We start from the raw sequence: 17,447 nt of genomic DNA, 5'->3' as shown, positions 1-17,447 counted from the left end.
GAATTTTTTAGTCAATATAATTTCGACTCTGCAGCCCGATTGCTGAAACTTCAGCAGAAGAAACATCTGCATGACTAAATTGCCATAGTTTATGAAATAACAGCAGCTTAATTCTGACTGAACCAAAGATTCATAAACCATGAGTTGCACTGTTTTGCTCAGTAAATATCAAAACTAGTACACAATACTGTATTCACATAGTTCTTGAAGCATGAGGTGGTTTCCTACTGTCCTTAACTGCACAAATAAAAAATGTGCAGGTAGATGCACCAGTCACATAGCTGCATAGACAAGCGGATACTTGCTCATGCATTTATACACAAAGGCTCCAGCAAAGCATTAAGCACATGCTTATCTTTAAGCATCTGAGTTATTTCCACTGAAACTAAGGGCATGATTATATTGCTTCCATTTCTATACACAAGAAAATATCTTAAAAACTTTAATATCAAATGTATTCTTGATTAAACGTGCACAGGTACAGTAATGACTCATATTTGTATAATGAATACTGCTCAGTAATTGTCTACCTTTTACCACATTTTAACTCAAGTATTCAATTAAGATAATTTTATCTAACATATGGTATTCATCTATATGTATAAGTCTGCAGGCCCAATACATAATTGTAATTGATCATTTAACAAGTTTATTTCTACGTCAGGTTATGGCTTAAAAAGCAGTCATTGTATATACAAGATCTGAAGAGACTGATGTGCAATACATTTAATTTCTTTGTTATCTTCCTGGGATAAGTTACACATTTCAGTGAGTTTTCATGTGTCTTCTTCACAGCATCAATAAATAGACATTTTAAATTTTCATAAAAACATTCTTTAAGATAGCACATTAACTAACAATGGAATTAGGCATTTAAAGTAACATAACTCATAGATCATTAAAGGTTGAACATGGAGTTGTAAAATCTAACATTAGATCTCTTTGTGACAGCTTATGATTGAGTGATTTGCAGGGCTTCCAACATGTCTTCCACTGCCTTCAGAGAGTACTTAGTCTCTTTCTTACTGCGACCTGCAAACTAAGGAAAAGAATAAACTCACTTTTACCAGTCATGTGACAGAAAATGCACTACACAATGCTGTGCAATAGTCTTGTACAAGCTATGGTTCTAAACGTTAATCAAAAATAACTTAAAACACACAGTGTACCAATTTACTGCAAAAACAAACAAATGTTTCAATAAGATTGTACCACTTAAGTTAGCATTTACCGTAACAAGAGAAAAGATAATGTATCCACTGTCTGCTTTGTGATTTGCTACAAACATTTAAAAAAGCTGGTCTATTAACTGATTTAACTTAGATCATGTTCATATTTTGATAGAGGAATGATCTGCACATGATAAAAAAGACTAATAAGCCTCCATATTATTTACAGCACGGGAATGGAATAGTTTACTTACAAAAACATACGGTAAAGCAAGGCAGTGATCCCATAAATGTATTTCTCAGTTCAACTGTGATTGAGAGTCAGAACCTTTTATTTAATTATAATCTACCATTACAATCGTAATTCCAGACGGAATTTGAAATAAAGCCTATATTGGTAAAGAAGGAATATGAAGCCATGCAAATACTACCTTTGCACATTTTGGCATTAAAATTCCATACTATACTAGTAGCCTAGCATCGGGGGGGGAAGAGGGGATGGGGGCCGATGGAGTTCGTGGTAGGTGGAGGGGTGTGCGGTGGGAGTTGTTTGTTAAGACTTACCCCGGGGGGGGTGCGGTGGGAAGAGTTGTTGACTACCCCATGCTGATCTCAAAATGAGTTTTCTAACTGTACTGACAATTCCCATCACTCATCAGCCTGATATAAACACAATAGATTTATTGGCTATGTTGGTGCTTCAGTCAAGTGGGAAAAAAAAAGCGACCACCAATTTTTTTTTTTTTTTAAACATACCCATACTAAATATTTTGGTGATAAAGAAGTACTGACTATAATTTGCTGTTAGTAGAATACCCTATTCTCTGACTAAATGTTAACATCTAAACATTCAATAAATTTACAATTTAATGATTTTTTCCTTCAAATACCACTGCTGTCCTGCATGCTTAGTCCTTGATTTATGATGTGTCTCATCTCTCTTGTAATTAACTTAATTTAGCAAACTTCTCATGACCTGTTGAGAAAGATTAAGTGATCAAGCTCAGGTAATATCACAGCAGCAGCAAGCTGCAGGAGCTGTTAACCTGCTTTTGACCCCTTAAGCTACAGTCTAACATTAGGTTTCCTTTAATTCCTAGCTGTTAGCTTTCTGTTGTTAAAAAACTAGATTTGGTATGCTAAATAAAAAAGGCATTACAAATTAAATATCTAGAAGCATAAAATGTAGCTATGATGACAAACTGTTTACTGTATCCCTTAACTAAAAAATACCTCGCTTTTTCTGAAAGTGGGATGTTATTTAATTTTGCCTGTGCTAGTAGATGTAAATCCACCTTTGAAATTGTCAGATTCCCATAACTGCCCATAATGATAACGCTTTAGAGGAACAGCAGAGATTGCTTTCTGCCTTTCCAGCTGATAAAGTATCCTTTGCCTGGATTTGAAGAGAACAGAAAAAAACCTCTCTTCTATGCCCTTCTTTTCCCACACAAAAAAAAATAACAGTCCTAATCAAATACTTGGGGAGGTCCAATACTTTGAGAAACAGCTTTGATTTAAAAAAATTTTAAAAAAAATTAAAAGCACATGTTATGATTCCTGTGATTCTTTCAGTAATAGCACAGAAGCCTGTGCAAGGTGTGGTCAAAAAGTAATGCTGCACGGTAGAAATAGTTGGGGGGTGGGATGGGGGTGATTGGAGAAGGGAGGCAGGGGATTTCAAAATGAGCAGAATTTTACTTCTGTTTCTGCTTTAAGGACATTGAGAAGAAAATTAATATTTTGTCAACTTAAGAAACATTACTTGTTAGTTTCACGAGTGGCTGCCTTAATGATACTGACATGCACTTCAAATTAGAATAAATAAAATAAACTCCACATCATAACAAATAGAAGCTTGAAATCTAATCACTTCAAATTTTCCTTGACGACCAATTATTTTGTCTATTCTGACATTATACTGCAATTCAGTTGATTGAGCCGGAATCCTTTTTCTTTTTTTTTTTTAATCATGATTTAATTTTCTGTTTCCCAAAATGTTTGTAACAGAATCACCTCTCCAATCATAAATAACATGTGACTCACTAACACTGAGGAATTTAGCAGTGGGCCTAAGAAACATTTATCTGGAAAGTTACCACGAGTGGGATCACATTAAAGATTTTCATGAGCATTAATCAAACTTGCTTGCCTCTGCTGAAATGCTTCTACCACAGGACATGCTAAACCAATTATCTAATTGGAGAGCATTAGGTAGCCATATTTTGTTTTGATGTTAAGCAACACAAAGAAAGAAGTAATTCTTCACTTTTTCTGTGATTCATGTCGATAGTTAAATAAATGGATTTTATATACAACTGTAGGGAGCTTGCTTTGATATCACAGGTCAGAATTTCCCTAAAAAGATGTTGTGTGACCTCCACACAATGTAAAACCTAATCTTGATAACAAGCCACCAGTCTCAAGTGTTTAATATAAAAGAAATGCACTTATTCTTCAATAGTTGGTATTTTTATAAAGGCTTTCATATGATGAGTTAACAGTGTTTTTACAAACAATTAAACCCAATGCCCTGAGAAGTAATCCTGTTTTTAGTGTCAGGGTTAGAATCCAGGAGTTCCAGATACCAGACAATTCTCCCTTCCTAAATGGACATTTCTCTTCTAGACCAAGCACAGTTAGAGACGCACTAGTTAGCAGGGATGAACAAATATTGAACACTTAAATAAATATGGATTGCCAAAAAATATGTAAGTGGAAATATTTGTACTCCTAAAAAAATTCATAACTCCTATTCCAGTCTGACAGATCTTGGATAATTTTGTTTTCCTAAATTGTTGTATAAATTTTGTTTTGTTTAATTTCATCTGAGTGTTCACAAACAAAATAAAACCACTTAATACAAGAAACAAAAGCAATTCAATAGTTTGAATAGAGACTCAAGCTTAGGGGAAAAAACAAAGCAAAAGACTAAAATTAGGTTCCAGAAGCCAGATGAAGAGAAGTAGGCCACTAAAGAAACATTTTTAATTATCAAAAATAGAGATCCACTGAAAAAACAAAACAACTGAATATTTATCAAATAAACCTGTAAACCTAAACTTGACAAAACAGAGGAAGTTATCCAAAATGATATTGTGCATGAAACTGGTGGGAATCTAAGTTTAAAATCCACATGGAAAAGCCATCTCAAGAGCATATATTTTGCAACAGAACTCCCAACACCCCTATACTTCTTCAGTTAAAACATCCATATTCAGAGCCACAAATCTACATTACTTTGCTAGGCAGCCAAACCAGGATGAAGAATGCATCTAACCTCTCTGGAGTAAGAGAACAGACATGACTGAAGGACAAATTGAGTTGCTGACAATGCCAGCAAGTCCACATAGCAGAACTCATAAACTCACTAAGATTTTTATGTCTCCGATCTCACTTTGCACAGAACTTTGGGGAATGTGGGAGAAGGGTGGAGTTTCATAGACTATTTAATTATCCAAAATGGAATCTCCTCTCAAGAAAGAGGCCATAGGGACGTTAATTGGCACAAGTGACTGAAGTTTCATCTTTACATCCAAAATGGCAATCTTCAACACCACAATATTATGCAAGGGGTCTGATTCCGTATCGACTTAGACGGGAGATGGCCACCTACTGCAACATCACCATTTCCTGTACCACCTGGATTTTCTCTGTCTTTAATATGGTGTCACCAAACCCTACCACGGTTTTGTCAGACTCACATTTTAAGCAATGTGAGACTGGGAAATGGTCCTGTCCAGCTGTATTTTTTAATTTTTTTTTGGCAAGAGGAATGTTGTTCACGCCAGTTGCTGTCCAAATTCTAATTTGAGTAGATACATGCTACAAATCGAAATCCCTCCCTGCAGTTTTAGTCAGATATGGTATTTGTCACTTTTTATCCCAAACTATTATAGAATACATCTGAAGTTTGCAGTGTGTCACAGAGGAATGAAGGCACAAAGAAGTTCTGACATTTGTTTTAAATATATATTTTCATTGTGTGAATGTGATCTGTTCTGGTAAACATCAACTGAGAAAGGGGAGCCAATCATTTTAACCTGGCTCCAACATAACTTCACAAAAACTGTCTAACTGCACCATAGGGTAAAACAAAAACAAAACAAAAAAAAATAACCACACAAATCACATTTCCTGAGTGATAGTGAGCTGTTAGACAGCCACATGAGAAGAACAAGAATAAGTGGCTGTGAATCAAATAACTACAAGCTTTCATTTTTACTAATAAACCTCTAGTTTTAAAGTTCCAACCTGGGACTCAAGATTCCATAGTACTAATCCTGATTATGCCACCAATTCACTAAGGCCAGCACTGTCAAAAGGGGCTTGTGACTTTGGGTATTCAAACCTGAAACACCTTAAAAGAGGCTGTTTTCCAGAAAGTGCTGAGCACCTGTCCCCCAATCCAGTGTTTTAAACTGGGCACGCAAGTCACTTTTAAAAAAAATCTTGCCTTGAATTCTTTAATCTCTGTGGTTTTTTTAAATAATTAATAATTGGAGATATACCTATCTCCTAGAACTGGAAGGGACCTTGAAAGGTCATCAAGTCCAGCCCCCTGCCTTCACTAGCAGGACCAAGTACTGATTTTTGCCCCAGATCCCTAAGCGGCCCCCTCAAGGATTGAACTCACAACCCTGGGTTTAGCAGGCCAATGCTCAATTCCTGTATGAAAACAGCACTAGTATTTGCATTAATTTTGAAAGATACATCTTTTAAAAACTATCCTGCTGTACTTAGTTACAAGAAACCAAATGCAACTCACATTCTGCTCACCAGGTTTCTTTGGTGGATCCTGCAATTTGTGGGATTCCTATCAATATTTTACTTCAGATACATAAGGCCCAATTCAATGCATATTGAAGTCAATGGGAGTCTTACATTTTTGTGCAAATCATATATAAAAAGATAGAATGGCATTCCACACACACTGCTTATTGTCATGAACAAATGTGCTGATGATTTATTGACATAAGGAATGAAGTGCAGTTAACCATATAAATATGGAGACATAAGCCATCCTTTTGATTATCAAGTACTTTCTTTATGGATATACTGTGGTTCACACCACATTGTTTCAAAGAAGAAATCATCAGTGTGCTGAGTCAGGAACCACTTGACTAACAGTGCAAAGTGGAAACAGTCTCACAGTTGACACCTGCCATTGACACTTTCCAGAGAAGCTATTCCCTATGTGCCTTCTTGCTTTAGTAAAGCTGTATGTGGTCAGGACCTGATGTCATGAAGAGAAGCCCAATTAAATTACACAAGCGTCAGCTGCAGAACATCAGTTATACCATTAAATAGCTTAAGCTAGAAAGCAGTAAGGCACCGTGAAGGTAAAACATCCTAATAAGGCATTGTGGGAGAATGAGATACCACACTCCACCCAGACACTGAAATAACAATGTACACCAGAAAGGACACCAACGCAAAGAGAAAAGTGGACTTTTCTTCACACTTAATAAAATCAATTTTGTTCGATAAAAGAGGGTGAGAGAGACCAGAAAGGCTTGTGTTGCAATACCACAACCTTATACATACAACAGCAGGGAAAGTGTTACTAGGGAGGCCAGGCTTGTGACAGGCTCTCTTCTTTGTGTGTGCCATCTTCAGTGAATCTGGTATTATCTGCCTTGAATGATTGGCCTGAGTGAGTGAGCTGGTTCAATTTGTACTACACAGATAAAAATAGTCTCAGAGGAAAAACTTGTCACTGTGTCGTCTTCTCCACCCAATTCCCCTCTGTTTGTTACATCCACATTGTGAGATTTGTCTTAAACTAGGCTGTAAACTCAGGGAAAGGACCATTTCTTCCTGTGTGTTTGTACAACACTTAGCATAAAGAGTGCTATTCCTTATTGTGGTATCAGTTCCTATCAAGTACAAACAATAAACAAGCTGAGTAGTTACCAAGTTCTGGACATGATTTCAGAAAGCAGAGTGAGAACAGAAATCAACATGCTAATAACTGTTTCCTATTCAAGAATTATTTTAAACCTACATACAGCCTGATGCGTAACCCTTTAAATCAGGGACTGGCAACCTTTGGCATGCGGCCCGTCCGAGTAAGCCCCTTGGTGGGCCAAGCTACTTTGTTTACCTGCCATGTCCGCAGGTTTGGCAGATCGTGGTTCCCACTGGCTGTGGTTTGCCGCTCCAGGCGAAGGGGGGCTACAGGAGGCGGCAGCCAGCACATCCCTTGGCCCGCGCCGGTTCCCACAGTCCCCATTAGCCTGGGATGGTGAACCGCGGCCAGTGGGAGCCGTGATCAGCTGAACCTGCAGTTGTGGCAGGTAAACAAACCGGCCCGGCCAGCCAGGGTGCTTACTCTGGCGGGCCACGTGCCAAAGACTGCCGATCCCTGCTTTAAATCATTGGAAAGACTCCCATTATCTTGAATGCGTTTTGAATCTGGCCCACAAAGTTTAATTTTGTGCAATATATCATGTCCACTTCCTATATAAACTATGGAAAACCAGCACCAACAGTGATTTGGCACATTTTAGGATACTTATCTAATACATTGTTAAATAATTTATTTTGATCTTTATAAACCTGAAGGGAAGGGCAAATACTAAGAACCCTTAATTAGTTTTCTTTTAGTAAATAACACAACTAAAATAGAAATTCAAAACTATTTTAATTGTCTACTGATATATCACATATGAAACAATCCAAAATATCTAGTCCCAAGTCTTGGAGATTCATATAATGCTACCCTGTGCATTCTATGCTAATACTAGGAAGAACTAATCAATAGAGACAAAAAAAAATCAGTAGGTAATACAGATTAATACAGCGTGTAAAACATCAGAGTCCTTTACACAGAAATAGAATGCATATATTTGAATCAGATCATCAGCTGCCGTGACCTGAAATCGATCAAGCCATGCTGACTTATGGAAGCGGCAAATCTGTCCTATTTTAATTTTAAAAGAAGCAGAAAAGCTATTAAGATATGCAGACATCTTGCCTTTTAGTAACCCATTTTATCATAACATGGAGATATGCAGTATGTCCAGGAGAAGACTTTAAAATGTAGACAATATACTGACCTGGTAAGCTCTATTGATTTGGTTAGCTGCCCAACTGGCAAACTTCATATTGTCCTTTTTCATTTTTGCACTTGCTTTAGGATTGGAAGCAATATGGCTGGCAGACTAGGATTACAAAACAAAAAATAGTAAGATTGCAAAATGTATACATATACAAAAGAGGGGACCACAGGAACTGGTGGTGTGCGCCACACACAGTCCAACAGAAAGGAACGAAGAAAGAAAGTAAAATGAAACCTTGGCTCATAAACAGTCTCCAGTCTAAAACTAGACTGTTCAAAGAATTGAGAACTGATCTCACTAAAATTAAAGACTTTGGGGTTCAGTTGTCCATAAGAAGGTCTCTCTCTCCTATCCCTGTGTGGGAGATTGAATATGCCCAGTTCTTTTTCTATCAGTCCATTCCCATTTATGGGGTGAAATTATCACAAAAAATAGCTTTTGGTCTCCATCTGCTGGCAAGGAGGCTATAAAACCCAATGTCTTGGGATATGTCTACACTGCAAGAAAATACCCGTTGCTGGCAGTGCCAGCTGACTCAGGTTTATGCGGCTCAGGCTAAGGGCTGTTTAATGGCAGTGGAGATGTTCAGGCTTGGTCTGAATTCTAGGATCTGCAAGGTGGTAGGGTCCCATAGCTCTGGTTGCATCCTGAGCCCAAATGTCTACACTACAGTTAAACAGCCCCTTAGCCCAAGCCTTGAGAGCCTGAATCAGCTGGCATGGGCCAGTCGCTGGTGTCTATCTGCAGTGTAGACATACCCTTAGTATCCAGACTGACATATTAGAGATCAACAGTTTTAAGGTAGTCGTGCATGTCTGCCCTTAAAATAAATATCAATGTTGAACATAGCTTCATTAGAGAAGTTTCCATTAACGTAAAACACATAAGGGATAATTGCTTGCTTGCAGAAAATTCTCAAAACTAATTATACAACTTGTGACTGCAGAAACACTGGGACACTAAATACTCTCGCAGCAGCAAATCCCATCACCACTCAGTAATGAAGAAGCCACAGATTTAGGAAAAAGTTTTTATTTTATTATTAATTTGGTCTCATTAATGCTTAACAATTCAGTGCTTGAATGTGCCCTAAATAGAAAGGCAAGATAGTACATATAGTATGTTTGATTCATTACCAAACGTCTAACTGACAGCTACTGTCCACAAATTTTTTTTTATTCCCAAGTAAAACTACATTGTTAACTTAAGGTTAAGATAGTCCTACAATAATAAATATACTGTAATTGTTAAAAAGCACATACTGTTACCATGAATAATCCAATCCCCCAAAATGCACGTCAATGGTAAGTTAAGGTTAAATAAATAATAATTCTAGTACCCTCACAGTTCACTTTATCCAGTTGCTTTTCAAAAGGTGAATTACTTAAAATGTCGGCAACTCATTTACACTAGGCTTCCTCTGTTGCTACCCCCGGTGGAGTTGAACTGGTGTAGGAAATTGGGGAAATTTTTGCAAAGTTTCTGTAGTACAGACAAGGTTATAGAATAATCATACTTTTTGCAATTAAATTCCCAAACAAAAACAAAACCCCATTACAGTGCATTAACTACATCTCAAAGCACTTTACGCAGGTTGATGTATAATGATCTCATTTGATATATGGGGAACTAAGGGCACAGAAGTGTGATGTGAAGGTCAGGGGTAGAGCAAGAACAGAATTTAGGTCCTCCTGTGTCCCACTGATTTCAATTGGTGTGGAAGCAGGCCCTCTACGTGTTGGCTGAACAAACAGTTCTTTCCTGATGGTTAATAACTCTCATTCAAATCAGTAAAACTATTATATTAGACTAGGAAGATCACTGAATTTTAAATGACAAACACACAATCAATGAGTATTCATTCAAACTCACCATGTATAGTCCAAACAAAGCTCTCATGTTTCTGTTGTTCAGTTTCAATGCTTGTGCAAAATATTTTCTTGATAGTTCAAGGTTTTCAAGCCCGCCTTGGGTATATTTAACCTGTTAAAATTATACACTGATTAAATCTGTTTTATTTTACTACTTTGAAAACTTGCATGTTTCATCATGCCTCCAGCACCAGAAACTACAGTAGGTAGATATTTTCTATCTATCTGAATCAAAGAGATTATAGAAACTACTCTTAACACCATTAAGACTCATCTAAATCTTGAATGTCATGTGAAACACAAAAGGCAAAGCACTAGCCTGTGAGGCTAACAATAATAATCAAATTAAAAAACAAACAAACTTGCTCTCACTATAAAAAAAAGTCACTGCTATTTTAAAAATGTCACTCACTGACAGAATAAAGGAGAAATTAAATGAATTAATTCCCATTATTACATTAGCTAGAGAAGGAATACATATTAGATGCTGTATTCTAGCAATATGGATTTCTGGGAACCACAAAGCGATATAAGCAGACCCTTAAATTTGAACAATTATCTAATATTTAATCCATGTAAACAGAACGAATTGTATCTATTCTCACTAATAATACCACCATTTTTTAAAAATTTAAAAACTGGAATTTAGTGCAAACTGCTAAATATCTTGGGCCAAATCCCATAATTTTTCCCCAATTCTCTGTCAGGCAAGATATCCTACAAAGGAGGACTGCAAGATCTGGCCCCTTGATTGTACCAAAAGCAAAACATACTTCACAAGAAAAGCACTAATTTATACAAAGGCTTAATTTCTCATGCATTTAGCTTTGAAACTTCATTGAAGAGCATAAACATTTCAACAAGCTTAGTTTAGTTCAATAAGAATTTGTACATTCAACAAATGATGGTTTAATTCTTATTTATAATTTAGTAAAAGTAGTAATCCTAGGATTTTTTTTAAAAAATCATTAATGAACGTGCAAAGTTCTATCAGGTGTTTTAAACTGATGTCTTCTCTTTGTACTTACTTAAAATCCCAAAGGTGAAACATACTAAAAAGATTTTTTTTTTATTTTATTTGTATTATTCCCGTTAATAGCAAAACCAGAACAGCTATTCAAACACAATTGATTCTTTTGAAAATACTTACTTCAGCAAATTGCTGACAATATAAGTGGTTGTGTGGATTAGCCATCATAAGCTCCTCCAAACAGAAGGCCGCCTTTGCATAACTGAGGAACATCAAAAGCAGAAAGTGACATAAAACAAACTGCTGATTTGATGTGTGCGTAGGTCTTTGCTATTGTATTCTTTACAGTTCAGTATTTTGGCCCTCCTTATTATAATTGTATATTGTGCTCTTATTTCATGACATTTATGATAATAAAACAGAATTTCTTAAAGAATTGAGGATTTAATGATTTTTTATATATATAATCATAATACCTTGTGAACTGAAATAGGCTCAGTGGAAATGATCTTATATCACTGTCAACTCATGTTTCTTTCAGAGGACTATGCATTGAAGTTATTTAAGGATTCCACACCCAACAGTGTAATGACCAGTATTGAGTATATATTATGTGTCATTTTAATGGACTTGGCGGCATACAGAAACAATTAATATAAGGTGTGAACACTTAAAACACCTACTAAGCAGTGATGGGTACCACTTTAATAAACAAGACATCTTCTTTAAAGACTTTAAAAACCCCGAACTGCTACAAAACATTTGATTAATTTTAAAGACAAGCTACCATCATTTTGTTCCACAGCTGAAGACAGAATTTTAAGTTATTTGATGCTTCATAAGCCATTGAAAATTATGGAGTAAGGCTCTGATTCTGGAATCAGCCCCACGCTAGGTCTACCCTTTAGGTCTCAGCCTTGCAATTAATTCCTAACACCTTAACGTGAACACCTCTAAATCGAGTATACCAGATTTGCATACAGATACAAAATACTATACAAATTTAAATGGCAATATTTATACCATTCCAAAAGAGGAAGTTACCACTCTTTTCTTTAATGAAGTCTTTAAAAAAAATAATAGAGAAAAAGCTCACAAAACCATTTTGGGGGCCTATTTGTGTACTAAATATACAAACCATAAAATTTCAGTGTGGTTCAAATGATTTACACTGTTACCTGTAGAACATTCAGAATTTGGATTTAAACCAGATATAAGACATCTTAGTTCAATGTGGTTTGAAATAGTAAGATGCCCAAACCCAGAAAACTGGGGTTTATAAAGTAAATATTGACAGATAGTTACTCTAGCTATAATAGCAAATAAACCATGTTATGGAAGTTTATAGCTGTACACTTTATATTTGTAATAGGGACTGTATTTTTTAAAATAAAAATTTGCAGTTTTGGTCCACAATTTACTCATAATATCTTGGTATATACATTTATCATTATACATTATCACGGCCCCGATTTCGGCTTACACACATATGGATGACGACTTGAAGACCCCTCACTTAGGCTATGGAGAGGGACATCATTCCTCACTAATGGATCAGATTGCAGGACTGAGCACTATTTACAGTTATTGAAGATAATCATGTGCATAAATCTTTGCAGAATCAGGGCCGAAATCTGTAACTTTAACCAGCTTTAAAGTCAAAACAGAATTTATAACATAGCTGAGAAGTGTAGGCCGACCACAATAATTTCCTAAAAAAATTGCTTTCAGCTGTTTCTCGGCCAAGAATTTGCATTATTTCATAACCAATACTCTTGAAAACTATTTATTTGATAATGCTCATGGGCATACATTCAATGTGGTTCAATTTTTCAGTGAACTCAGATAAATTCCATACACTATTGCTCAAGAAAAATTTTGAAAAAAAGCAAAATGTCAGCAAAAAGCAGGAAACTGCAGAAAGAAATAATCATGTAGCTGTAGCCTTCACTATGTAACATATATTTTTATACATTGCAATAAAAAAGTTTTCTGAGCTATTTGTTTTTCTATACAGTTGTTGGCATATTTCCCAAAAGAAATGGAAAATCTGTGCACTAAAACTATAGATCTAGAGAGAGTCAGAAGATCTGAGTATTTATTTTATTTTCTGTGGGAACTGGGACTGGTTTTTCTGGCACAATGAGAATGGTCACCTTTTCCCTGAGAATGTGATTCTTTTACCACTTTCTGGAAAGGAAGGAAGGAAACAATATGATATAATTCAGGCTGGGTGATGAACTAAAGAGAAAAAAAAGAACATGCCTCTGGATGGAGGTTAGAATTAATGCTGCAATATTAGAAAACTGGCACTAAGGCTTTGGGATAATCCTCTCACACTGGGATTTCCTCCTGTCACTACAGCAATAAAAAAAAGCTAACAAAAACATTAAATATCCAATAAGTAAGTTCCTACAACATTCAACATTCTTGACTGCACTTAGTTTTGTTCCCAGGCAACCAAATGCCCCTACTTTGGACCAATACTGGTTTTTTTTTAAAAAGAACAATGGTAAATGAATAGGATTTGTATTATGTCCTTCTACAGAAGCCTCCTAGAAATCAACTCATAGCATTAAATTATCCACAGATAAGTTTTGTAGACTCCAAGCATTTAAAATTTAGATGTAATGAAGAACATTATCTGAACAGGATATTCTGAAAATTATTATTCAATTCTTCTTTACACAAGCAGGATTCATTTTAAACAAAATGTGGTCAACATTCTCCCTCCACCCTCCCCACTTTGTTAAATCCTTCATATTTTTAAATAAAATACCTTGTTAAAGAATTTGCTAGCCACATCAGGTTCCTAATTGCTTTATGATGTTCTCTGTCATACTGGCCACCAAACTGTATACCTTTATATAAATTTATACATGCCTTTAGAAACAGTCACTATGGATTTTGATTTACACAGAGAAGATTTCAACCTAGCAATTCTTATGTAGACTCAGCAAACAACTTACTCATGCTCATTGATGTAAAGTTCTGCAAGTTCATGCCAAGCTTCTTGGTCCCCAACAAATCTGGATGGGGAGAAATTTAAAAAAAATAAAAAAAGCTTGTGCAGAGATTCTGTAAATGAACAGCATGGAAGCAAAGGCATAAATCAAATGCAAATTCCATTTTAATTAAAAAGATTTATCAGAATAGCAAAACACAATCCTTTTTCTTGTAAAACACTCACTGTTCCAGATACTCATTCAGCTCTCGGATGGCCTCAACATTTTTCCCCTGGGCTTTTCGAATGGCAATCTTACGCTTTCTTGTTGCCTATGGGTTGACATTAATAAAGGCTTAGGCTCTCATAATTCCCTGGGTTTTTGTAAAGAAGGCAATTTGACTGTGCAAATTATTATCTCAATGCCAGTGGAATTCCAATGCAGAACAACTGCTTAGCTGGAGTTTATAAATTTACCCTATGACATCCTACTGGGAGATTTGAAAACTCCTCTTACAATCAATCACATTACATATGCTTTACTTTGGATGCAGAAATTGTATGCATCATTTCATCCAAATAAGTGACTGTCCAGATTCTGATAATTACAAAGCAGCAGGATAATGCTAATCTTTATCCAACACAACCTTTCCTACCCTGTCATTCATAAGATCCGGTTTTTAGGGATAGTCAGTCACTAGAGATTAGAGAATTCCACAGTGGCATCGTGACTGCCACTGTATTAAGAATGGCTCTCTGCAATTTTTAAGATTGTTGACATGAAGAGCTAAATGTCACTTCTAATAGTGTTGTATAAAATTACAGTATCTTCTTAATCAAGCTTTCATCATTCTTAATGCACAAAAAATAATTTAGAGTATGAAGTTAATTAAAAAATAGCTACTGCCTTTGTGCCCTTCATCTTAAATGATTCATGTGACAAATGTGCAAAACTTTTCCAAAACTAACTTGCTTTTCATATTTCTGTGGAAAATGCATTTTAACAGAAACAATATAAATCCAAGAGATGGAGGTATTGCATTGTAGTAACAGTTGACACTTCCCCCCTCACAAGGAGAGAGACTACACAGCATTTTAGTAATTCATTATTCTGAGCAGCATATATGCACGCATGGATTTCTGGTGTGCTGACACTATTCTGGAAGGCAGACTTTTCATTGACTTCACTGGGTTTGGATCAGCATGTAAAGGTATGCATAAATTCTAAGAGGTAAAAAAATTGATAGAAACCCCCCCCCAGTGGCGTAATACTATGACTCTCCCCAGCCATTTGCTCCAAAACCCTATACCATACCACAAAACACCCCAGAGACCATGCAGGGAAGCAAGTCCTAGAGTATAGTCACCTCACAAAGAATGTACTACCAGCAACACTCCACTCCATTCACTTAAACTATTGTCCCTTGAATGATCACAAGTACTGCAGATAGACACGGAGAAGCATTCTTCTCTATACCTTGCATGCACTCATATACCCCTACCCCATGTGGTGGCAGTATCCACACTAAACTTTGGTATCCCTTATTTTCTCTCTCCATCCTCTTACTGTTGCTCATGACCCTCCCTCCCCCAATCATACCTAAAATTTAGATTGCACACTTTGGCTAAGGGCTGTGTCATCTCTACCACATCTCCCATGTTCCTTTGTGTACCATAAAGCTATTAATTGTAACTTTATAGGTCATTTAATAAATGTATTTCTTATGCACTTTTGACAGCCTCACCTGCCCTTTCTGCCCCAGTCCATCTCCTTTGAAAGAGATCCTAACATTCTAAATAGCTGCTTTTTGCCTGCCCTCCAGTCTCTCCTTAAAATAAACAAACAAACAAAACAAAACAAAACAAACAAACGTACGATTTTTCTTCCTCCTTTTCCCACAAGTTACATTAGGCTGAGCCCCAGGATGGGCTTTATTAAATCTTGGACCTGTAGAAGCTTTACAGCAAAGGTCCCTAAACTGTGAGGTGCACCCCTTAGAGGGGTGCAGAGGAACATTTGGGAGAGGTGGGGCACTGGGAGGGCACACCATCCAGTCCCGCTCTGCTCTGGTCTCACCTCTAGCCTCACCTCCCGCCCCTGCCATCAATCCCCAACCTGGCAGTGGCTCCGCACCTTGCCCCGCCCCCAGCCTAGGCCACTGGCTGTGGCTCCATTCCCAGCCACAGCCCACAGCTTCTGTCCCCCCTCTTACCTCTGTCTGTGTCTGCTCTCCCAGAAGGTGGGACCCTGTTCCCGGTGAGGCGATGCGCAGACAGGGGTGGAAGGGACACGACCATGAAAAGTTTGGGGATCACTGCTTTACAGACTGATCTCTCATAAACAGAGCTATGATTTTCTCACACTTTTTTTTTTTAAAGTAAATTTCATGGTATAGGCAAAGGGAAAAAATGCTAAATTATGAAAAGGTCACAAAAGGGCAACCCTCCTTCAGAGTCCTCAAGAAAGTCACCCCCCATTAACACTAGGCTCATACATTTTTCTATATGAACACACAAAATTTGAGAAAAATGAGTAACAAAAGTAAACCATGTAAAGAAAATATCTAGATGCTTGGGTTGCCTGGAAATGAACAGTTGTTCAATAAATATTGCCTCATTTTTTTTTATTAAAGAGCTGTTTATTTCACAGTGTGAAATCATATTTCTAAAATTCACATCTTTGTGTCACGCCATCCCAGCCACATAGTCAAGCATGGTCTTCTACAGTCTCTACATTTTTGGCTACCCTTAATTCTTTATTAATCTCTAACTACATACTCATCCTTTTAGGATTTGCCTAATTTAATTTCTTCTAGGTTGGAAGCAAGCATGTAACATTCACTGTAACAGAATTCAAGAATATAAAAAAAATGAGAATGGCATACTTAGAAAGAAACTTGACACTTACTGAAGTTTATTCTTCCTATTAACAACTTTGGCCCTCTAAGATTAAATGAAAACTTGAGCAAGTCTGGAAAGAAGCAACACAAGTTCTGTAATTATGCTCTAAAAGAAGTGATAACTCAAGTAATCAAATCCCAAACTCAACAGCATTGGATTAGACTAGTACTTAGAAAATAAACCTCTAATTTTCCACAATTTTTCCTCTGCTGTTGGTAATATAGTAGGTATAATTCTTTCCTCTTAATCAGTACTATATCAAAATAAAGTGTAGACCTCAGTATTAAACTTCAGGTATGATGCAGAACTGAAATCTTAGCATCACTAGTCAGGAAAATTCTTGCTGTAGTTGGTAGATGGTGCCATGGTACTTAATGGAAAAATGAAAGATGAAATCCTTGCCCAGAAGAGATTAAAATTAACTTTCATACAATCAGTAAGAGTAAGGGTAACAAGTACATGGACTAAATGGGTAAGGGAGGATGAATGCTTACTGCCTAAGGCCATGTGGTTACTCCTATCAGTAAC

General features: G+C 36.6%; 1 protein-coding gene across 2 annotated transcripts in view; it reads right to left on the bottom strand.

The window, feature by feature from the left end:
* Nucleotides 1-626: 626 nt before the first annotated feature.
* EMC2 (ER membrane protein complex subunit 2) overlaps nt 627-17,447 on the bottom strand; it is a 60,959-nt gene continuing 44,138 nt past the window's right edge. The window contains exons 6-11 of one of the 2 annotated variants that reach the window (XM_032800317.2): nt 14,265-14,350; nt 14,044-14,103; nt 11,255-11,336; nt 10,106-10,216; nt 8,231-8,335; nt 627-1,039 (exon numbers count right to left, since the gene is read on the bottom strand). In XM_032800317.2, the coding sequence (XP_032656208.1) occupies nt 953-1,039; nt 8,231-8,335; nt 10,106-10,216; nt 11,255-11,336; nt 14,044-14,103; nt 14,265-14,350 (531 nt within the window). In that variant the 3' untranslated portion in view covers nt 627-952. The remainder of the gene's footprint in view (nt 1,040-8,230; nt 8,336-10,105; nt 10,217-11,254; nt 11,337-14,043; nt 14,104-14,264; nt 14,351-17,447) is intronic. The other variant, XM_032800318.2, reaches the window with a different exon arrangement.

Source organism: Chelonoidis abingdonii, chromosome 2, assembly GCF_003597395.2.
Source record: "Chelonoidis abingdonii isolate Lonesome George chromosome 2, CheloAbing_2.0, whole genome shotgun sequence".
Taxonomy (NCBI): Eukaryota; Metazoa; Chordata; order Testudines; family Testudinidae; genus Chelonoidis; species Chelonoidis abingdonii.
Note: the sequence above shows the minus strand (reverse complement) of the source record. Positions and strands in the feature narration are given on the sequence as shown.